Source organism: Salvelinus fontinalis, chromosome 34 (genome assembly GCF_029448725.1).
Source record: "Salvelinus fontinalis isolate EN_2023a chromosome 34, ASM2944872v1, whole genome shotgun sequence".
NCBI classification, from domain to species: domain Eukaryota; kingdom Metazoa; phylum Chordata; class Actinopteri; order Salmoniformes; family Salmonidae; genus Salvelinus; species Salvelinus fontinalis.
In genome coordinates, this window is record NC_074698.1 from 15,197,089 (window position 1) to 15,219,744 (window position 22,656).

A 22,656-nucleotide genomic window follows, 5' to 3' on the forward strand; every position below is an offset into this window, starting at 1 on the left:
AGCAGCAGTGTTCAACTTTCACCTGACATTATTTCAATTTATAATACAATTATAACTCAGCGATGACAGTGTGATATTAATAATTACATTTTGAGGAAGAGCCTGTCTCACCTTGGACACGCCGTCCTCACTCGCCTGAGCCTTGCGGCGGAGCTGCATCAGCTGCCACAAGTCGTTGACCGGTGTTGTGGTTGAGGCAGTGCGGCTCAGAAGATCAGTACCGCTAGGAAGCTTCTCCAGCGCGGCCATCTGTCTCTCTATCTGCCGAAGTTTGTCTTCCATGTGATGATACCGGCTAGAGGACTTGGTCAGATGCGGGCCATGGGGCTCCTGTGGCGGGGCATCCTGCTCTCTCCAGTCGGTGGTCACAGTTTGGATTTTCAGGTGTCCCAGGATAGCGTGGAGGAGGGTATGCAATGCATTGAAGTTGACAGCTCCAACTTCAGGTGTCCCGATCGACAGGTTCACCAAATCGAACAAACTAATGTCAGTTGACATTTTGTCTCACACTACTTTTGAGTTAATGTTATTAAAAAGTATTTACGAGGGATATGAAAGATATATCTTCTTCCAATATTGCCATCTTATTTTGTAAAAATTCAACGCCAGAAGGATTCAATTAAATAACATAAGATTAAAAAAACGACAGGATCGAACGCAAAAAAAATAGAAATGTAAAATTATAGAAAAAAATACTCTTTGATTCTTCTGTACTAAATAAAAAACTGTCTGTAAATTAGAATTAAATATTCCCTACACAGTTACTTTTCAACACCTTTTCGTTGCTACTCAATCTCGGCTGTTTCTTATTCCAATGCCATTTCTAACCTTGTTTTAGAAATCGTTTCAATTTGGTTCTAATCTCTCACGCCTACCATAGAACCGTATTGGACGTAACAATGACAGTGAGTACAGTTCTCTTTTGTGATTGGATGTAGCCTCCTTCCATTACACAATAATTGCATCCCACATTGTGACTCACAGCGTCCCTGGTTGCTGAGCAACAAGGCAGAGGCGGGCATCAAATCCTCATCAGGTAGGACAAGGGTTGTGTTGTTGAGAAAGTATGCAAAGCATCACCTGTTCTCACCCCAGGTATGCAAAAAGGAGCATACAGACACGAAAAAAAGGCTCAAAATAACAATTTTATAATAATGTTTAAAAAACAAGCGTGCATATCCTGGTGCCTTTCTAAGTAACTACATTCAAGTATAAAATCTAGTTCATAATCCAAAACACATAGTTTATTCCCTCAAAATCCTATTGATTGCCTCACATCCAATAGCTCTGAACAATCTTCAAACTCAGTTTTCATGTGCCACAGAACTGAACTCTACATTAAGCAATCCACACAATGAATGAAATGATTCATGAATTCAACTTCACATTTTTGGCAAGGAGGAGCACAAACACTGTAAACAGTTTGTGACCTCAATCGAAATTGCATGATGAAAATGTAGAACAAAAAATAAATGCTTGATGTTTGCAGAGTGCAAAGGCCATTGTTTCAATGTGAGTTCTAAATAAAACCATAGCCTTATAAACTCATACGCTCAAGAGTTCTTCAATGTGACATTTTAACAGAGCAATATAACCTAGAGCAGTTTAGACACAAAAATTCTGGTCTACATTTTGTAATTCACCATTCATCCAACAGCCATGCCATCATCCTCAATACACTATCTATGGCCTTTTGGATCCCACTTTTGACAAAACCTATGGAATACTACAGATACTCTGAAAGTGTGCTGCAAATATTGACAAAGAAATAACATTTAGAGCATTGTTCAACAATTTCATACAGATATCACTATAACAAAAATAATTTAAATTGCAATAAGCTAGTCTATATCTTGTCTTGGTAATTTCTCCCTTTGCGACAAATGCCATCTTACAAGAAATCTAGTTGCAGTGGAGTCCTGATAAATGCAATGGCTTGGGAGTGTTCTAAATGTGTATACTAAACCTGAGCATGCAGAAGTGAAAAGTGTATTTTAATTTGAACTGATAAACTGTACTGCATGTAAACAGAGTTTGTACATTTCCAATGTGCGCTTATTAAGAATCGACTGTACTACGTTTTCTTCTTCAATCAAATTTAAGTAGTATAATAAGATTCATGTTGAGACTGGAAACCTTGGTAGGAATAGCAGTCTAGCCAAGCCTTAGTCAATGACTACTGCATATTGAAACCAACCAGCTGAACTTCTACATGAAGACAGAAGCACAGTGAATGATATTGAACATGAAAATAAAAGCTCCTCTGTGCACAACTGATTCACTCCAAGTAAAGTAAAATATACAGTATTTAAGTGTATCTTCCACTTGAAAGGCAACAATCAAAAGAGCTGTGAATGACTGTGCTAAAACAGCGTTACTACAGTCTCTGCTTATTGGGGCTGAGGTGGGCCAGTCAAATTGTCAGTTGAAGGATTCCAAAGGATAGCTACGTTGATAGGAAGCTGTTACACCGACTCTTCCCCGGATGACCCGTCCAGCTGTGAATAGCTCCTCTCACCGTGACCCCCTCCTCCCATAGGTTGTCATATGCTGTCATAGTCAGTGTCCCGTCGGCTGGAGACCACCACCCACTCAGCCACGAAGAAGGATAGCGTGCCCAGGAAGCCCACCACAACCATGATGAGCAGCTGCCAGTGCAGCAGGAGATAGTTACTGTAGAAGAAGGCCAGGGCTGCAGTGATGGACTGTGGAGGACAAGAGCACCAAGTTATACCACTGTAATACAGCAACTGTGGTTAGCAAGTATTGGAAATCATCAAGGAATATACCAAGCAAATAGCTCAATGTTATATTTCTTCAAATCATTCAGAGTAATACATTATCACCATAGATAGCAAACCATATCGTGTGTGTAGGCCTAACAGATATCAATGTACCTGGACAAACTTGAAAACGGCAAAGGCAGGAGCGCTGTCCTCCCGGAACATGAATCCCACAATGCTCAGCAGTTGGGTGTTGAAGCAGCTGTCCCCCAGGCCCAGCAGGAAGCTGCACAGCAGAGCCACCTCAACACTGAACAGACAACATCCCAGGTTAATACAGACATGAAACCTTACAATCTGCAGTAGCCCGATAGAGTTCAAATGCAATTATGCACTACTGCTACACTTAACATAATGTTCATGTCCTGACCTGCTGTATTCTTATGCAAACTACGTAGAATTGTTGTAATAGTAATCCATGGTCATTGTTTTATGGGCCAACTGAGTAAGCCCTGCCGTGTACCTGGGGGTGATGTATGCCTGTAGGTGTGTGCCCTCTTCTGGGGCAATAGGGGCATCACTGGCGATGTTCAAGAAGATCAGGTAAAAGGCCACGAAGTGAGTGATCAGCCCCAGCAGCACAACAGGGTTCCTCCCAAACCGGTTGCACTTGTTCAGCATCCCAAACACGCCCCCTCCTGGACAAACAGAGGCACAGCTAAAACAGAAGCGTTGACTTCCTCGAATCATCAGTCCCTTCCTGTCAACCAGTTTATCTGCTTTCCAAACCTCACGTGTGTCATGTGATCCGAAACAGCACTGAAGATTAAAAAAATGGCTTCGACTCACCCAGGATCTCTCCCAGGCCAATGAAAATACCAGAGAGCCCGATCAGACTCTTAGCATCGTCCCCAAATTGAGTCATGGCTCCTATACATGTCCCGTATACCCCACTGTAAAATGTCAACTCTAGGCCTGAAGGTAGAGAAGGAGCAAGAGTTACACACATAGAACCTAGGGTTACGCATTCAAACATACTCAATGTCAATTGAATATGCATCCGTTTATATTTCTATACTAGCATCCACTGAAAGAAGTTCCTCATATTGGAAATAGCCCAAACCATTTTTTTTCGGAATTAATTGGAATGAATTTGCCCACCTGTGTATGCTATGGAGATACTCAGCAGTAGCATCTCTTTAGTGACAGACAACTGCAACGCTTTCTCTGTAAGAAGAGGGCACATATCAGTCAGCTGAGTTCTGGGCCTTTGTTGCTGACATGACAGATTGAAGTAAGAAGCAACCAATGAACTCTGACTCACTGAAAGCATCCAGAGCCTGGGAACCGAGACCTGGAGTCGCTCTGCAAGGAAGAGAAATCCATAAATAAACTTAAGTACAGCCTTTCCAGACATAAAGGAATACAGAATTATCCAGATTCAACCCAGGCCTGTGGAGGAATAGAAAGTACCTTACATACAACAGCAGGTACAGAATGCACAAACACCATTTGTATGGCATATCTATTAGTATATCAATATTTAACATGTGTATGTATGCAGGACAACATGTGTGATTCTGGTCAATAAAAGGGTAGATAAGGAAAAATGTTCTTGTGCTAGTTTACTCTAATGTTAGACCTAGACCATGTTTTCCATCCCAGCATGTCTGCAGACTGCACTCACACGACGATAGAGGCGCTCTCTGTGGACTCAGTCTGCAGCAGTGACTCAGACGCCTCGGAGGGTGTGGCCTCAGGCTCCGGCTTCTGGATCAGGAAGAACAGAAAGCTGCCCACCAGGCTGATGACCGTGAGAGAGATGAAAACCGTCTGGCGATCCTTGTCTAGACACACACACACACAGCACGCGTCAGCAACTTATGGCCAAAATGAGATTTCCTCATTGTGTTAAGGGAACTTAGGGAATGCTAGATACTATAAAAAGGAAAGGGGAAAGGACTCATGAATCTAAGTAGAATACATTCAAAAGATATCTACATTGTTATAGTAAAAAGTTAACCAAAACTGGTGACATACCTGATATGTGAACATGGCCATGCCAGGCAAAATAAATATACATGTTTCCAAAGAATAAGCTGCAAAATGGGATAGATACATGTTAGGCAGTCTAACACCATAGATTCAGTACCAGAGTAAAAAAGTTATGGTAAACAGTGATGCAATCAATACAGTTATGCTGATTAGAAGAAGTACCTGAACTGTAGCAAGGCCCAGAAAATACCACTGTTCCTGCCGATGGTGGCATCTGTAGAGTTGATGGTGAGTAGGTTCCCCTGAGCTGTCCACAATACTAGGCCACAGATGGAAAGAGATTGAAAGAGAAAAGAATGAGGGTTATGTGGTGATAGGAAATAAAAGTCGTTAATTCTCAAGTAAGAATACCACAGTCTTCTTACTTGCAGCCGCTATTCCAACAACTACAGACGCTGTGTAGAAGCTCCAAGTGTAGGGGTGGATGAACATTGCAATGTATCCACTGATGGAAATAAAACATTGGACAGTGTTAACATCATGAATAAGCTAATGAAAACAAGTACGTTATGCACACTCAGAGAGAATAGATAAATAAACAGTTCTGTAAATAGGTATAGGCCTCAGTGGGTTGATTTAAAGAAAGGTCAAAAGAGTGTGCTCACCTGTATACTAGTCCACTAAAGAACATGGACAACTGGGGTCCTATAACAGCCACTACTGAGGGAGCAATCAGGTTGGATGCAGAGAAAACTCCATAGATGATGGCCATGCTACATGTAAAGACACGTGTAAAAACGAATTAGATGATATTGCGCCAATGTAATACCACTATTCATAGAAATTGTTAGCAACATGGCTAAAAGTGCAGGAATTTTATTCAATAAGGATGTGTTTGAATTTTAAAAAGCCTGGTGTTTGCCTGTCACGGGTGGTGTCATTAAGATGTCACAGACGAGGCCCTACAACACCATAGTCATATGCATGTTATTTACGAAATACCTCAGGAAACTGGGATATTGTAGAGAACTGAAAGTCAACTTGTTGCCAAAACTGGGCAGATTCAATTACTTACCTTTGGAGACCTCTTTGAGAGAGAGACAGGATTACAATTTTCCAACAGTTCTAATCTATATCATAGGAGCCACATCGGTCAAAGTCACAGTATTTCAGCATCACAATGAATTACCTTGTGTATCCACTCCCATGGAATTCAGTACTGTTGAAACTCTTGATCACAGTTTGCTGAAAAAGCATGAGACATAAACAATTGACACCATCAATGTTAACTTCCCCTGTAGGTTCCCTACAGTTGTGTGGCTTGAATTTGTATGTATCATTTGTCAGTTCAACCATACCTCTATATTGCCGCATGTTTGGAAAGCAGTAAACATGAACATAAATCCAAAACCCAGGATTATGATGTTCAAGAGTGTCTTTCCCTCTGGACCCATGCTTGCTGCAGGGTGTCACTGTAATATTACTTGACGAAATGGGTTAGTTAAAAAACCTCTGAAGGGGTCCACAGCTCATCTGAAGAAGAACAGAATCAAAACAACCTTGGTGGCAAATCTGTAGAAAGGATATACTACTATACTATGAATATTAGCTATTGTCAAGACAATACATATCTAGGTAGATCTGCTACCAAATAATCACTATAGTAAGTATTTCCTTGCTTTTGTCTGTTTGCCACTTGAGAAGAAAACAATTTCCGAGTCGGGTGCTGCACTGTATAGTCCTTGTTTGTGCAAGCTACATAGTTAGCAAACCAATAACGACTTGTGGAGATACCATATGGACTCAAATCCTAGAAAGAATCCAACAATAATGTACTAGGCTACGATACTTTTCTCCCGTCTAGTGTAAAAATGGTCTTTGAATATTTTTCAGTGAGCAAAACTGTTCGTCATGTGAGATAGTCAGCTGTCATTTCAAGGCGTACAACCCAAAGCCCACTGGGAAACTGAGTTTATTTGCTATAGTCTGACGGAAATCTCGTTTCCGGGTCAAAAAATAAAAAGCATTACTCAATTGAAAGTATTTTTCATTTGTGTCCCCTCCGAGTTATTTGTATATAATATAATATATTTTGGTGCATTGAATTATGATTTTAAAATGTGTAATTTTAAGATGTGTTGCTTTTCCCTCCAAATAAATACGCAGCAGCGTTACTCGTCAACCCCATTCAACGAGGAGGAGCAAGGGACAACATCTCGTTCTAACAAATGGTCGGTGCTAAGGAAATCGTCATAAATTTGGAAAGCTATATTGCATTTTTTAAAGAAAAACTCGACATATTGCGAGCAGGCTGATTAAGTACGATAATTTTAATCAAAAACTTTAAGCGGGTGTTGACCTTTCACCCACATTTTCTGGTAGTACCGTTGCGTGTTTGTTAGCTAAGCTAACTAAGGCAACATGAGTTATGGTAGGCCCCCGCCCGATGTTGAGGGCATGACTTCTCTTAAAGTAGATAATCTGACGTACCGAACCTCACCCGAGACCCTTCGCCGTGTCTTTGAAAAGTATGGTAGGGTAGGAGATGTTTACATCCCCCGAGATCGTTATACGAAAGAGAGCAGGGGGTTCTCCTTTGTGCGATTCCATGACAAGCGGGACGCAGAGGATGCGATGGACGCAATGGATGGTGCCGTGCTGGACGGACGCGAGCTAAGAGTCCAGATGGCCCGTTACGGACGTCCCCCAGATTCTCATCATGGAGGCGGTGGTGACCGTGGAGATCGTGGTGACCGTCGGCGTGGAGGTGCACCCCGGAGGTACGGGGGTGATGGCCGACGAAGTAGGAGGTAAGAGCTGAGCACATGGTTAAGTAGATGCTCTAGCTCTCCTTCGATTGGGTCGTTTTTCATTTTTAACTATGATTTTTTAAATTAACGTTAGCTCTGATGTATAATGTTTGTTTAGGAACTTGAATGTTTTAACGGCCCTTGTTTCGATTGTAGCGTCAATCAGCCACCATTACAAGCATCGTTCATTGACCTGGTAACTTAGCAGCGTTTTGAGGGTGTTGTGGCCTTACGTTTACAACTGTTTTTAGATAAGCGATAACTCGACAAAACGAACTTACTCTGGTTTCTCCTCACCAGTCCGAGGCGTCGGAGACGCAGCAGATCCCGGAGCAGAAGCCGATCTCGTTCCCGCAGCCGCTCCCGCAACAGCCGATCAAGGTCTCGTTCCTACTCTCGCTCCAAGTCTCGCTCCCCCAAGAGAGACAAGGCCAAGTCCCCGTCCAGGTCCCGCTCCAGATCCAAGTCTCCCAAGTCAAAGTCCCGTTCCCGCAGCCACACCCCTGCGGAAAGAGCCTCAAGATCAAGATCCAAGAGCCAGCCCAAGTCACCTGGGGAGAATGGAGCTGAAACCCCATAGATGACTGACAAAATGGTATGTGTTGGGCAAGGAGATGGGACCTTATGTGATGTGTGGGATGGATTTGCACTGTCTCCCTTTCCCATGGCTATCTGTGGTTGAATAGAAGGGGGTTGGTTGTGGGATGTCTTGACAATGTTAACTGTTTTAAGTCTTTCCACCTCAAAGTGGTTATGCATATTACTGTAACACTGGGCATGGCAAAGAGGAATGGAACACTGCCCCATATGGTGGTTGCCTTAAACCCACATTTGATGGATTTTGGGGACTATTCCTTTGTCACTATTTTGTTCTGTCCTGCCCAATGTTCCAGTTCATTATCAGTGTGGAGGAAATTTAGGTCCATTCTTGCATTGTACATATGTGGCATTTGAGAATACACTTTTAACATAAAAATAAAATGTTCATAAAAAAAATCTGGAATTCTCTCCTCCAAGCTGCGGAATCCTGTTTGCAAAAGAGGAGTTTGAGGCAGTATGAGCAGTTAGTGAGCTGGGTGTGTGAGCTGTCCGGGCACCTGCTGCTGTGGGGGTTGCTATGGAGCAGGCCGGTTGCAGGTTGCAGTCAGTGTTGGGGTGGTGTTGAGGTACGTCTGCAGGACAATGGACAGACGCCTTGCATTGTCCTCCAGGTCATGCTCTCTGCTTTTTGGGTGCAAAGACTTGTGCTCAGGAGGGAACCAAGGTTTGTCTGACTGGTTTCTCATGAGCGTCTCTTGACGTTTGGTTCCTTCCTTGAACCAAAAAAATTCAACCATCAGAAACGGGTTTGCATAGCTTTTGATTTGGCTTTTTCTTTCAAATGTAGACTAGTTTCCTACTAATATGGGGGAAATGTGCTATGCACATGAAGTTGGCATTACATTGCCAGCTGATTACCCCATGAATATGGCCTGGAGGTGTCTCCATGTCTATCTGAAGGGAGGGGTGGTAGAGTTAACAAGTCATCGCCACTTCTTTTACTAGAGGTTGAAAATTTAGTTATTTGTTTTCCAACACCTGTTTCTTACATTTTGTCTTTCAAACATTTTTCAGATGAGATGCCAATGAGGACGTCACACTTCAGACTGAGGACCCTGTCCAAACAATGATTTCTGTGTAAAAGGTTATTATTGTATCTTGATCTGAAGGCTTTGTGTATTTTCTTTTTTTTTCATTTGCCCAGACTGCTTGTCTTTCATTGTGCAATGTTTAAAAATAAAAACTATACTTAATGTGCTTTTGAGGTAGATGGGCTAAAACTGCTGGGATTTCAATTTGTTGGACTGCATGGCTATTTTTGTTATCTAAATCTGTCATAGTGAAGATTTGATGGCCTAGCTTTTACAACTGTTATTTTGGGTTTCATGAAGAGAACTGATATAGGGTTGGTGTAAGGCCATTACAGAAGTTCAAATGGATAGAGCTTTTAGAATAAGTATGGAAAGAACCAGGCACAGATTTACTTGCAGGTCAACTTTGCTGTGTAGCTTTGTTTAATTTCATTGTGACTCTAATCTTCTCTCCTGTATTTTTTGTGCACTAGGCGCAGTTGTGTAGCAGTTGAGTATTGCTGGTTAGCTGTTAAGGTGGCGTGTTGCAGTGCTTGGCTGTTTCCAGTGTTCTCCGGAATGCCCCTGTGGCTACAATGCTGTGATGGTGCCCAACTTAAATGGCTGCTACAAATTCACCATCAGTAGAATGCCTGTCAACAAGTTAAAATGTTCTCTAATTCAGAGCACTAAGTATGGTGTGCTAATTTTGTTTAATGCATTCTGTCTTGCCCTTTGTGCATTCCTTTTCCCCCTTGCAAGAGTCTGTATAGGTGTCCAATGTGAAAGCTAATAAAAATTGTCTTCTGAAACATTTGGGTTATCAATTTATTCAAAAACTTTAACAGAACACTACTATACAACTTAAACATTCAGCTTTCCTTGTCCTCAGTTATAATCATTTGTACAGTATGGCTTCCAGGAAGTGTTGACCCAGCTAGTTGATCTTTGTTGGCATGGAATTTCTCCAGTGGAATGTTGAGACACTTCAGGTTCCATTTGTGCAGCAATGCCTCTATGGACCAATCGGCACTGAAACATGAAGACGATTCAAAATGAGTAATGTTTACTTGACCTTACTGACAGCCATGGACTGGTCCTGAAAGGTAATACCTTCTCTCTTGGTAAGTTGTCCAAAATTGGGCCTTGGGGTTTTTCCTCAAGAGGAAGGAGATGGTCACCAGGACATTTTCAAAATCTGAAAGTTGTAAATTCACAGTTGAGTTACAGATCTGAACGATCTGTTCAAATTTTTCAAAACTAACCGGTCAGTCTGAACTCACCTTCGGGCTCATAGAAAACATCTGATCCCAAGATGATGTCTAATGGAGGGAGGAGCAGAAGGTCTGGGGAAACTTCTCCCCAGGTAATACCCACCACAAGCACATTGGGCAGTTCATTCACTTCACAGGTGCGCCTACAGTTCTCCAGACACAGTGGAAGTTCTGCACTGTCTGACAAGATCACTTGTGCCCCACACTTTGCTGCCACCACACCAGGTAAACTCACGCCAGCCCCAAGCTGTGAACAAACAGCAGTGCATTCTGATTCAATAGTTTGTTTTAGAAACAAGTTACACATTTACATGGTAAATAAGTGAATTGGAGAGTAGACCGATTGTAAATTACCTCTAGCACTGTTTTGTGCGTCAGCTCTTCCCTATGTGTCCACACATATTGTGCTAATACTACTGCACAGGGCCATACATGCATCCCATATTGTGGATCAAGGACCTAGTACAGAGGGGAGAAACGACAAGATTACAGTTCACATGATGAATGTCAACTTCCATTGATTCAGAAAAGTCTGCCTGGCTGGATATCTTCTGTACACCTCTCCAAGGAACTCGGCAGGCTTCAGGGCCAATTACCACAATGCAGTTGTAGGCGAACAATATTATTTACAGGAACAAGTGTGGATTAGAAAGTGCGCAAGAACCTCAGGGATGGAAACATTCAGTGACTGCTTTGGGTCCTCGTATTCTTCGAATGTGAACGATTTCTGCACTATGTTGGACATCTCAGTTACTCTGTTTTCCATTTAACTTCCCAATTGTGAAAGTGAGAGTTAGTAAATAAATTCAGTGGTAAAACAATACGTTTACTATCATAACACCCTTCCCTTCTAAAAAAAACAGACACGCTTGCGACTGTCTGCTGGAGGACGGGAAAACATAGAACGTATACAGCCAATGACATGTGCTAATGACTGGTGGGAAGGCGTATTCCACATTTTATCCAATCGGTTTTATGGCTCGCGCTTGTATGTGGCCAACGAGCTTCTTACGGCTCTCTGAGTGGGCGGGTTTCAAATTGTAGTGACCCCGGGTTTGGTTGCAAGAGCATTGTTGTAGTTCGCTGCTTAGCTAATTTTATCCGGGCAGCTTCCTCCTCGCTATTAAAAGTGCACATAGAACAGCATCTTAATTTTAAGGCCAACGTGTTGTGTTTCAGTAACACCAACACAGTACTCGTATGAAGTTGTTTACCGTTTAACTTTAACTCCAGACTAGCCACTCAACTAACGTTCGCTTCACTACTAGCAAGTCAAGCTAGCAAATGTGTTTGTCTATGCACACCAGTCTAGCTAGCTAGCTAACTCAAGTTCCTAAATTCGCAGGAATGAACCATAAAAGTAAGAAGAGGATCAAAGAGGCGAAGCGGAGCGCCAGACCTGAGCTGAAGGACTCTTCAGACTGGACGAAACATGACTATTGCGAGACTTTCGATGTGTCACACCGCTCAGTGAAGGTAAACTGTCGGTAGCAAGCTATCCATGCTAGGCTAGCTAGCCATGTTAGCTCTTTCAACACGTTTCACCTTACAAAACCAGTACCGATGGTCACGTAGGCTGCTGCTGTACTTTCAGCGCACAACAGTCTTCATTGGCGCAACTGTCAAATCGGTCAGTCTGGACTCAAACACTGTGTGCCACAGCCCATTCCGTTAATTATTGACCACATGAGTTTGACGGTGTATAGTTAATTTTTTGTGAAAACGTGACAACATTGTTACATTAGTATTTCATTGAGGCTTACATGTGAATATTAGCCAGTCACCACCAACAGGTAGCCAGCCTAGTGACCCATGTTCTCAGACCCAATTGACAGCTGATGGAGGTATTTTGTCCACCTCGATCCACTGTTTATATTTTATAAGAAGACTGTAATTATATTATGTCTGTAGGAATTATTGCCCTTGTCCTCAGAGATAAACAACTACAATGGTAGGAAAGCCCATTCCTTTTCCACAGTGTATCCTGATAAAACACTGTTATATTGACACAATCACTACAACAATGTATGATTGATAATGCATTGATCTTACAACCAACTTCATTGTTAACTGTATGTTTGAAATAAGCCCACTGGATCGCATTTTCTTTGCTCCATGTGGGACACTGGGTTATTGCCAAGTGGTTCAACAGGAGATTTGTTTTCATCACAAGAGTTAAGAAGGGCTGCTCTGGGTTGCTAAGAATACCCATGACACAAAGCTTAGGTAGTTTCAAGAGTTGTCCTATAGGTTAACAACTCAAATCAGCATTTTTGTTTTATTCCTTCTCTTTTGGGGTTGAGCTTCTGAACTTAACCTTAACCTGGGGCTGCAGGTAGCCTAGTGGTTAGAGCGTTGGACTAGCAACCGAAAGGTTGCAAGATCGAATCCCCGAGCTGATAAGGTAAAAATGTCATTCTGCCCCTGAACCAGGCAGTTAACCCACTGTTCCTAGGCTGTCATTGAACATAATTGGTTCTTAACTGACTTGCCTAGTTAAATAATGGTAAAATAAATAAATTAAGGTGACTTTCATACCCCGTCAATCCATGTAAAAGCAGAACAAAAATGCCCATGACCTTTTGTATTCCCTTTGTCCCAGATCAGACTATATCAAATGGTCTTCCTCCGAGTCTATTTCTTAATGTTCCAGTTGGTTGCATTGCATTCAAAAACAGTTCATCCGAGAGACCAATACTAGGCCCAATGACTACATTAAGTCAGAAATGACTAGTGTTCCCTTTGAATTCAGTACAAAGTCATTTATATTGGTAGAAAGGTTATTGATTAAAGTAGTCGTACATTCATGAAATGTAGCCCTCAACCCTCTCTCTTTCGCACACACAAACTGACATGACATATGTGTCTCACAGGACAATGTTGAGCGTGTGGACACCCTGCGTCTCAGCGCAGAGGAGTTCATCCAGCGCTTCGAGAGGCCCTACAAACCTGTGGTGCTGCTCAACTGTCAGGACACCTGGCCCGCCCGCGAGAAGTGGACCATGGAGCGCCTCAAACGTAAGTACCGCAACCAGAAGTTCAAGTGTGGTGAGGACAACGACGGTTACTCTGTGAAGATGAAGATGAAGTACTACGTGGAGTACCTGGAGTCCACACAGGACGACAGCCCACTCTATATCTTCGACAGCAGCTACGGCGAGCACGCCAAGCGCCGTAAACTGCTGGAGGACTACCAGGTGCCAGTTTACTTTAGGGACGACCTCTTCCAGTTCGCCGGGGAGAAGCGCCGGCCTCCTTACAGGTAAGAGCTATTCTCAGTAACATTTTTAACTAAAATAGCTGCAATGTTATTGTATGTTCTGTGAAGTTGAACTAACTCTAGTAACACCTGTCCCTTTATTTTTCTGTCTTTTTTCTCAGATGGTTTGTAATGGGTCCTGCCCGCTCTGGCACTGGCATCCACATTGACCCGCTGGGTACGAGTGCCTGGAATGCCCTGGTGCAGGGGCACAAGCGCTGGTGCTTGTTCCCCACCCACACGCCCCGGGAGCTGATCAAGGTGACCCGGGAGGACGGGGGCAACCAGCAGGACGAGGCCATCACCTGGTTTAACGTGGTGTACCCACGCACCCAGCAGCCTACCTGGCCTGCTGAGTTCAGACCACTGGAGATTCTGCAGGGACCAGGGGAGACCGTGTTTGTTCCTGGTCAGTGGGCTACTGCTGCCATTTTATAGACATGTCTGGTCTGTCTTTCACTTTGAATACTGTTTGGCTGGAGAGAGAGTAGTTTAATCTTCAGCGATTTTGAATCATTTGTCAAGATCTGAATAGGCCAGGGTTCAGTTAGTTAGGAAATATATTATATAAAAGTAGGGCAGAATATACAATGAGTATGAAAGGTCTTTGATGAGAAGTGATATACCAATGTTATGTGCTGTGAATACATGAATTATAATTGTGTGTTTATATATACATATATACAGTCCCAGTCAAAAGTTTGGACACACCTACTCATTCAAGGGTTTTTCTTTATTTGAACTATTCTCTACATTGTAGAATAATAGTGAAGACATCAAAACTATGACATAACACATATGGAATCATGTAGTAACCAAAAAAGTGTTAAACAAATCAAAATATATTTTATATTAGCCACCCTTTGCCTTGAGGACAGCTTTGCACACTCTTGGCATTCTCTCAACCAGCTTCATGAGGTAGTCACCTGGAATGTTTTTCAATTAACAGGTGTGCCTTGTTAAACATTCATTTGTGGAATTTCTTTCCTTAATGTGTTTGAGCCAATCAGTTGTGTTGTGACAAGGTAGGGGTGGTATACTGAAGATAGCCTAAAATAGTAAAAATAAAGAAAAACACTTGAATGAGTAGATGTGTCCAAACTTTTGACTGGTACTGTATATATATATGTGTGTGTGTATACGTGTGTGTGTATGTATGCCATACACTCACCAGCCAGTGTATTAGATACACCCATCTAGTACCGGGTTGGACCACCCTTTGCCTCCAGAACAGCCTGAATTCTTTGGAGCATGGATTCTACAAAATGTCGGAAACATTTGTTGCTCAATTGATATCAAGAGACCCTAACGTGTGGCAGGAAAACATTCCCCACACCAATACACCACTGCCACCAGCCTGAACCAGGCAGGATGGGTCCATGGACTCATGCTGCTTACACCAAATCCTGACTCTGCCATCAGCATGACGCAATAGGAACCGGGATTCGTAGGACCAGGCAATGATTTTCCACTTTCCAATTGTCCAGTGTTGGTTATCGCGTGCCCACTGCAGCAGCGTCGTCTTGTTTTTAGCTGCAATTCGTCTGCTGCAATAGCCCATCCGTGACAAGGGCCGAAGAGTTGTGCGCTCTGAGATGACGTTCACACCACTGTTGTATTGCGCCGTTATTTGTCTGTTTGTGGCCAGCCTGTTAGCTTACATGATTCTTCACATTCTCCCTCTAACTCTCATCCATGAGAGAGGTCACAGGACTGCTGCTGACTAGATGTTTTTTGTTTGTCTCACCATTCTCTGTAAACCCTAGACACTGTCGTGCGTGAAAAGCCCAGGAGGGGGGCAGTTTCTGAAATACTGGAACTAATGTGCCTGGTACCAACGATCATACCAAACTCAGTCGCTTAGGTCACTCATTTTACCCATTCTAATGTTTAATCGAGCAGTAACTTGATGCCTCTCTGCATGCTTTATATAGTAAGCCACGGCCACATGACTCACTGTACATCCATTTTGTATGTAATAAACTGTCTGGTGATATGTAATGTATGTATTCACAGCTTTTCACTTTCACTATGTAGCTGGGCTATCCTAGCTATCCAGTTTCTGCTAGCTCTCTCCATGAATATAAACAAGAAGTGTAGCCACCACCTTGTTTACAACCACACTTACACTGTAGGGCTCAGTGATCGACATAGTTGCAGAGGTTAATCCAGTGTTACTGACCTACCCTAATACCCTGCATCCTCCTGCGTTAACTGACTGACAAGACGGGATTAAACTCTGTTTCCTTTGGATCTGGTCCAGATCTTGAACTTTTCCTGTTTACTCAAGTTGGAGACCAGAATATTAGGTCCTGATGGCTGAGAGAGTGTATTTGAGGGAGTGTATTTGTTTCAAGAGCAGAAACCTGTTGGACAGGCTGTTCTGTCTCCTCTGAAGATGTCCATCCATACCTTACTATTTATGTCTATCCACCTACCTCTTCCTCCACTCCATAAAGGTCTTGGAAACTAATAACTAAGATTTTCATCAAGATTTCCTCAGACAGAGTATGTTTTCTGCCATGTGAGAAGGTCAGATGTACAAAAATACACCGTGGCCATTCTGTGTTTTCTTTTCTGTGGTTTGGTGATCCTAATCCTGGTCATCTCTGTTGCTTGTTCTCTAGGAGGCTGGTGGCATGTGGTTCTCAACATGGACACCACCATCGCTATCACTCAGAACTTTGCCAGCACCACCAACTTCCCCATCGTGTGGCATAAAACTGTACGGGGCCGGCCCAAACTATCAAGGAAGTGGTATCGGTAAGCACTCCTAACAGAACCCCCACAGCTGTAGGAACACCTCGTGAAAGAAGAAACTTTTAAATATTTTGTCTGTCGGGAGGCTGTGGAATATGAGGAACAATTCTGCACGAACTGGGTTTTCCATCACTGTTTATTTGGACCAATTACGATTTAGCAGGGGTGAACTTTTACCTGGCATCTTTAGAATTTTCGGATGGGAACGGGTTAGTTTGGCCCTTAGATGGCCGAGATGATTATAGAGGAGGAGATGTGAACCTCTAGAGCCCCCAAACTCGTTTTTTCGTTGTTCCCCTCTAATCAGGGACTGAATTGGATCTGGGACACCAGGTGTGCAATTAATTATCAGGTAGAACAGGAAACCAGCAGGCTTCGGACCTCGTAGGGTAAGAGTTGATTACATCTGGTCTATAGGATCCGCCCTGGTTCTGCCACTCGCACTAGGCCAAACATCTCACAACCACCCCCTCCCATCAAATCCAGTAGCTGGTCAGAGGGCAGCATTCATGTAAGATTTGGTTCTGGGTTTCCAAACTTATGGGAACCAATAAAAAGTGTGTTGGCAGGTTCTGTAAAGAATGGGTCATGCCCGCTCTGGCACTGGCATCCACATTGAACCTCTGGGTACGAGTGCCTGGGATGTCCTGGTGCAAAGGCACAAGTGCTGATGCTTCTTCCCCACCCACGAGACCCGGGAGCAGCGAGGACCAAAAGCCCCAGTCCATAGATTGGGAAACATTTTCGTGGTCCAAAGGGGCACTGATTTGTGCAAAAACTACTGCAAACTCATTTATAATCTGTCAGCGTAATTTAATTTGTAGCTTCTTCAACAATGTGCATTATATTGTGTGATTATTTAACTAGAGTTTGTAAACCAAGCAATACATAAATAGTCACCTCCTTATAATGGACCTTGCTGAAGAGATGTTTCAAATTAACTCATACTGCCAGATTGAGGTTTATAGTAGTTTTTGCAAAAATGTCACCCATATCTGCCTTTGTAGGTACCTCAATGGGAAAATACATTGTATAAGAATGGCCTCTGATATTCCTTTGCATGGTATTTAATGATAATGTTCTAATATATTTGCACCCAGATCCACAAACTTCCACAAGGAGGGTATTTATTTTCATACATAAAATCTCTCTCTTAGTATCCTGAAGCAGGAGAGGCCAGACATTGCTACCCTGGCAGACAAAGTGGACCTCCAGGAATCGACTGGCATCGCCTCGGACAGCTCCAGTGACTCTTCCTCCTCCTCTTCCTCCAGCTCCTCTGACTCAGACTCAGAGGTACATCCTGTTCCCTCAAAAAAAACACATACAGTGTGACATTCACACACATGAATATACAGTAGCCCCCTACTCTAGGGACCCCTGAGCTGGGTGTAAGATAGCAGGCAGCAGGCACCTGTTCACATGCGGGCAGATGTCACGGGGTCTGCCACACATGTGCATGTGAAACGGCCACACATACTGTATATAGCCACACACTTCCCCTCACTCTGAAACGCTGTAATGCAAAGGTCCTGTCTCTCTCACTACTGCATGCAGGCAACAACATGCCTTGATATTACATTTAGAAGGCAGTCAGAGATGACGGAAGTCTAGAAGAAATTACAACAAGTTACTATGAGCATATATTACACACCCCTGCCTTAACACGCTCCTATATAATGCCTTTCATGTTAAGGTTATATTGTTCCCTCTAAGTTGTCCTGCTGGGTCACAGAAACGTGACCTTGGGTTTCTGGAACTGGGGGAACTGGTGTTGAATAGCTTGGTGGACAGCATGCCCCTCCAGTTACATATACATCCATATCAGGTTGGGTTGGGCTGTTGGGTGGAGGTTGGGGGTTACCCTTGTATAATGGTTGGTAGGCCCTGCCTTCCCCCTGGAGAGAATATTCTGTTCTGCTGACTTAGGTATTCTACTGGTTGAACAAGAACACTACTGTCATCAGATGATTGTCTGTATATAGCATGTTAAATTGTTAATGAGTGTTTGTGAGTAGACAGTGTGTATAAGGGACAGTGACACCTAGTCCCCCCTATTATGTAAATGGAATGTAATAGATATGTAGTATGTTCTATGGAGAGATGTATCCAAGACCTCCCCCCCCCCCTCTCTGGTTTGCCCCTCTCTCCCTGCAGGCTGAGTCGGGCTCGGAGGGGGACGCCATGTCTCACAGGCGGAAGAAGAGGAAGACATGTGGCATGATATCCAACGGAGACAGCAGCACCAAGGACGACTGTGTCAGCAAAGAGCGCAGCTCCTCCCGGTGACCCCCTCGCTCCACCCCGCCTCGCCAAAAGGCCACACCCAGGGGGACTCTCGCATGAAGAGCGGCCAATTTGTTTGTTTTCATTTGTGTGTCTCCAAAGGAGAGTCTGGTGGCCCTCTGTCAGTCTGTTGGATAGATAAGAGGGCCAGCCTAACCCTAGGCTGTGATAAAGGAGATTCCCCCTGAGGCGTGGACCTGCTGGAGATTTATCTGCACCCGCTCAGCTTCTAGTCAAATGTTAATCTATATTGCTGTTGCTTGTGGGGTGTGGGAAGAGCAGTATTTCAGTGCGAGGGAGGGGTGTTGACCTTTGGAGAGAGGTGGGCTGTTGCCTTGTTGTACACCAGGTACTGGGGCTGAGGCAGGGAGCCTATCAGGCTGGCCTGTCTCCTCTACAGTGCCATGGTCTTATGTTGCTCAGTGGGGAAATGTTTTCTATTCACAGTGAGATGATGGATGGATAGGTGTGCTTTGGATTGACTTTACTTTGCAGTACATGGGATGCCAGTTGAGTTTTATCATGGCAGAGTTGTGCAATCAAAACAGTTAATTCAGAATCAGTTAATTAAATTAAATGTTTAGCAAATCAACAGTCCACAATGCAGTCAAGACCATTTAACAAATCTAGAAAGCAATGATATCATATTTATCTGCTGTTGGCATCTGTAGTGCAGACTAATGCACACATGTCTAGTGAAACAACAGCTTTTTCAAGAATAGCCCAAGTCACCCAGCAACAACTGTAAAGGCCAAGGGATCCCCCCTGACTGAGATTTAGCCGGTTCAGCTTGACATTCAAAAGCTTGACCTTTTAGGAGGAAATTGCCTATACTATACTCCCTTAGCTCCAGGTTGGGTAAGATTAATCACTCTCAGGTGCCACAAATGAATGTTGGGCTATCAACAACAAAATTCCACCCAAGAAACCACAACAATATTGCCTGGTTATGTAATGTTTCTATAACTTTAATTATTATTATATATTTTTATTTTATTTAACCTTTATTTAGCTAGGCAAGTCAGTTAAAAACGAATTCTTATTTACAATGACGGCCAAACCCGGATGACGCTGGGCCAATTGTGCGCCGCCCTATGGGACTCCCAATCATGGCCAGATGTGATACAGCCTGGATACGAACCAGGGACTGTAGTGATGCCTCTTGCACTGAGATGCAGTGCCGTAGATCGCTGCACCACTCGGAATTAATTTAATTACATATGGGTTACTCACACAATTTTCAAATTTGTATGATAACAATTGTTATTGTGTCTCGTGTAAAAGTGTGCCCTTTGCTGCTATATTAATCAACATTTTAAGATGAATGAAATCAAACTATTCAATTTATTTGAAATTACACGGCTATACTGTAGATCAGGGGTGTCAATTTTTTGTATTTGTATTTTTTTCCCAGGGAATGATCTCAATTGGCATGCCTAAAACCAAATCTAAACTGTGTAGAAATTAGTGGACATAATTTATAGTCTCTAAACTCTGTCCAGCTTCTTAACAGTCATCGAAATGAAAGCTAGACAGTCGGGGAGCATAGAAAATTTGATGGATAGAGAACAATTTTTTTGACAATTTTGACAGCAAGGAATATAACCAATACAAGTGGACCTCAGTGAAGACAGAATGTGGCCCTTTGGGGCAAAATGAGTGTAACACCCCTGTTGTAGATGCTGGTTTCCCAGACCCAAATCATGCCTATTCCTGGTCCAAAAAGCGCTTTCACAGAAGTCTCTATCATGGATGCCTTTTAGTCCAAGATTAGAATGAACCTCTTTCCAGGAAAGGAGCCCGAGGTGTTTGATCTTGTGTTTTCATTCTGAGCCACCATTTTATATTCTCCATCGCATACAGAAGGGGGCACCAATGCCAGAGTTCTCACACTAGCTTGGCACTAGTGTGTTGGGGTTACAGTCCAGAAGATACAGTAAGGGGGTTTGTGAAATGTTGCAAATACATTTTATGTGAGGGGATAGGTAGATATTTTGGACAGACTAAATTCATGGTTCTTTCCAAGTGGCTTCTAGGTTATGTGGCATATGCTGCTCTACAATGATTCAACTGCTTTGTATTTCGTTAGTGTAAATTCAAACAAAAGCAACTAGCTAAAACATTACTGTTATTCAGCAAATACAAGTTAATGGTTTAAATGCAGTTTCTGCTTGTATAACTTTGTTCTGTGGGGTTAACATGGAGTCAAGTGAATACTGTTTTTTTGTGTTTTAAAAATTTGGCTTTGTCATCTAAAATTATTGAAAGTACTTTGAAATATGTGAATTGCTGTATGTCTGTGCAGTAGGTGTTTTCCACTGTCTTTAGACAAAAGTGCCTATAAGCACCAATTGATACTGTCATTGGCCTGCAGATGAGAGGTTGTGTTGCTACTTGTGGTCAATGCGTCTGGTGTTTGCGCTGTTTTTAATCCATTAGGTGCTCACCTCATGTCAAGCATTTAGCACTATTACGGTCCCTGGGGTCGGTCACCTAGTGCCTTGGAGCCAATGGGGGAATGGTGTGAACCAGGAGCCTACGTGGGTACATCTCAGTTGTCTAATGTGGCTTCCTTTGGTCGACCTCTTCCCTTCAGCCGCACTGATCCAAATCTACAGGACTGGAAAAAGGAAGCCCTCTATTAGGGTTCTGTCATATTGCTTTCACCTATCCTGTAGGTCCAGATCAGGGCTTTCACCTATCCTGTCGGTCCAGATCAGGGCTTTCACCTATCCTGTCTGGCCAGATCAGGGCTTTCCCCTTTCCTGTCTGGCCAGATCAGGGCTTTCACCTTTCCTGTCTGGCCAGATCAGGGCTTTCACCTTTCCTGTCTGGCCAGATCAGGGCTTTCACCTTTCCTGTCTGGCCAGATCAGGGCAAATAAAGGAGAATGATGAGGAAGCCATTTTAAGATATTTAGATGTACACCCAGACATACCTTGACGCTAACTAGATCAAAGTTAATAAATCATTTTTTCATGCAGCAACGTGTTAGTGTGTTTCATTCTACATATCCATAGTTTCATCCCAATTTATCAGAATCCCTTTACAGATTGTTTATAGATTTTCAACTAAATCAAATTGTTCAACTAACTATCCAAAACCATTGGCCTACCCTTAGCCCCTTTAACCCCATATCAGTAGTGTTGCAGTTGTTAGTTTAATAGTTTTAGCATCTGTAAGATTACTAAACTGGTACCTGTGATGGTAGTTGCCAAAGCAAACCCTAGTGAATCATAAATACTGAGGAAGCAGTACGTCACTAGTATGGCTGGCTGGAATCTGCCTGGCTGGAATGGGATATTCAGTGATCTGAGTACACACACGTTTGTTTTCATGGACATTGCGAACATCGTATGGGTAATACAGTGCCTTCTTTTTCCACATTTAATTGTGTTACAGCCTGAATTTAAAATGGATTACATTTACATGTGTTTGTGACTGGCCTACACACAATACCCTGTAATGTCAAAGTGGAATTATGTTTTCAAAATCTTTACAAATTAATAAAAAAGTTGAAAGCTGAAATGTCTTGTGAATAAGTATTCAGCCCCTTTATTATGGGAATCCTTAATAAGTTCAGGAGGAAAAATGTGCTTAGCAAGGCACATAATATGTAATGTGAACTTACTCTGTATGCAATAACAGTGACTACCTAATTTCTGTAACCCACACAGATTCGAGACCAGGGAGATTTTCCAATGCATTGCAAAGAAGGGCACCTATTGGTAGGTTGGGGCATTTTTTTAAATAAATAAAAAACTGACATTGAAAATCGCTTTGAGCATGGTGAAGTTATTAATTACACTTTGGATGGTGTATTAATAAACCCAGTCAATACAAATATACTGTACAAGCTTCCTTCCTTATTGAGTTGCCGGAGAGGAAGGAAACCGCTCAGGGATTTCGCCAAGAGGCCAATGGCGACTTTAAAATCCC

General features: G+C 42.9%; 4 protein-coding genes across 9 annotated transcripts; 2 read left to right on the forward strand and 2 right to left on the reverse strand.

Annotated features, from left to right (window-relative positions):
• Positions 1-1,127: 1,127 nt before the first annotated feature.
• On the reverse strand, positions 1,128-6,862 carry LOC129833255 (UNC93-like protein MFSD11). The gene is made up of 13 exons (XM_055897704.1): positions 6,077-6,862; positions 5,908-5,963; positions 5,384-5,491; positions 5,144-5,223; positions 4,941-5,037; positions 4,764-4,822; positions 4,411-4,570; positions 4,048-4,088; positions 3,885-3,950; positions 3,573-3,698; positions 3,247-3,421; positions 2,898-3,033; positions 1,128-2,705 (listed from the first exon to the last, which is right to left on the reverse strand). Exons 1-13 carry the CDS (start codon positions 6,170-6,172, stop codon positions 2,544-2,546), a joined length of 1,362 nt encoding a protein of 453 aa, XP_055753679.1. The 5' UTR covers positions 6,173-6,862; the 3' UTR covers positions 1,128-2,543.
• Positions 6,863-6,903: 41 nt separating this feature from the next.
• On the forward strand, positions 6,904-9,950 carry LOC129833261 (serine/arginine-rich splicing factor 2-like). Of its 5 annotated transcripts, XR_008756052.1 has the most exons (5): positions 6,904-7,528; positions 7,829-8,123; positions 8,546-8,694; positions 9,143-9,212; positions 9,633-9,950. XR_008756052.1 is itself a non-coding variant. In XM_055897718.1 (3 exons), the coding sequence occupies exons 1-2, from the start codon at positions 7,140-7,142 to the stop codon at positions 8,106-8,108; spliced, it is 669 nt and encodes a 222-aa protein (XP_055753693.1). In that variant the 5' UTR covers positions 6,905-7,139; the 3' UTR covers positions 8,109-8,123; positions 9,143-9,950. The 5 variants fall into 5 exon arrangements, 2 of the variants coding, with proteins under 2 accessions (XP_055753693.1, XP_055753694.1); XR_008756050.1 differs by having other exon boundaries at positions 9,143-9,950; XR_008756051.1 differs by lacking the exon at positions 8,546-8,694 and having other exon boundaries at positions 6,905-7,528.
• A 2-nt stretch (positions 9,951-9,952) lies between these two features.
• Positions 9,953-12,059, reverse strand: LOC129833260 (histone-arginine methyltransferase METTL23-like). Of its 2 annotated transcripts, none has more exons than XM_055897717.1 (5): positions 11,958-12,059; positions 10,767-10,871; positions 10,422-10,659; positions 10,252-10,336; positions 9,953-10,170 (listed from the first exon to the last, which is right to left on the reverse strand). In XM_055897717.1, the coding sequence occupies exons 2-5, from the start codon at positions 10,848-10,850 to the stop codon at positions 10,011-10,013; spliced, it is 567 nt and encodes a 188-aa protein (XP_055753692.1). In that variant the 5' UTR covers positions 10,851-10,871; positions 11,958-12,059; the 3' UTR covers positions 9,953-10,010. The 2 variants fall into 2 exon arrangements, with proteins under 2 accessions (XP_055753692.1, XP_055753691.1); XM_055897716.1 differs by lacking the exon at positions 11,958-12,059 and adding an exon at positions 11,077-11,392.
• LOC129833256 (bifunctional arginine demethylase and lysyl-hydroxylase JMJD6) lies at positions 11,470-21,700 on the forward strand. The gene is made up of 6 exons (XM_055897705.1): positions 11,470-11,888; positions 13,286-13,674; positions 13,794-14,080; positions 16,299-16,434; positions 17,589-17,727; positions 18,589-21,700. Exons 1-6 carry the CDS (start codon positions 11,760-11,762, stop codon positions 18,718-18,720), a joined length of 1,212 nt encoding a protein of 403 aa, XP_055753680.1. The 5' UTR covers positions 11,470-11,759; the 3' UTR covers positions 18,721-21,700.
• Positions 21,701-22,656: the final 956 nt, after the last annotated feature.

Coding starts and splice junctions, on each gene's coding strand:
- LOC129833255 (XM_055897704.1), bottom strand. CDS start 6,172: ATGGGTCCAGAGGGAAAGACACTCTTGAACATCATAATCCTGGGTTTT. Junction 5,492..5,907: donor CATGGGAGTGGATACACAAG/GTAATTCATTGT, acceptor CTTTACATGTAG/CATGGCCATCATCTATGGAG. Junction 3,699..3,884: donor TATCTCCATAGCATACACAG/GTGGGCAAATTC, acceptor CTCTACCTTCAG/GCCTAGAGTTGACATTTTAC.
- LOC129833260 (XM_055897716.1), bottom strand. CDS start 11,178: ATGGAAAACAGAGTAACTGAGATGTCCAACATAGTGCAGAAATCGTTC. Junction 10,872..11,076: donor TGAATGTTTCCATCCCTGAG/GTTCTTGCGCAC, acceptor CCTCTGTACTAG/GTCCTTGATCCACAATATGG. Junction 10,660..10,766: donor CGCACAAAACAGTGCTAGAG/GTAATTTACAAT, acceptor GTTTGTTCACAG/CTTGGGGCTGGCGTGAGTTT.
- LOC129833261 (XM_055897718.1), top strand. CDS start 7,140: ATGAGTTATGGTAGGCCCCCGCCCGATGTTGAGGGCATGACTTCTCTT. Junction 7,529..7,828: donor GATGGCCGACGAAGTAGGAG/GTAAGAGCTGAG, acceptor TCTCCTCACCAG/TCCGAGGCGTCGGAGACGCA.
- LOC129833256 (XM_055897705.1), top strand. CDS start 11,760: ATGAACCATAAAAGTAAGAAGAGGATCAAAGAGGCGAAGCGGAGCGCC. Junction 14,081..16,298: donor GGAGACCGTGTTTGTTCCTG/GTCAGTGGGCTA, acceptor CTTGTTCTCTAG/GAGGCTGGTGGCATGTGGTT. Junction 16,435..17,588: donor CTATCAAGGAAGTGGTATCG/GTAAGCACTCCT, acceptor TCTCTCTCTTAG/TATCCTGAAGCAGGAGAGGC.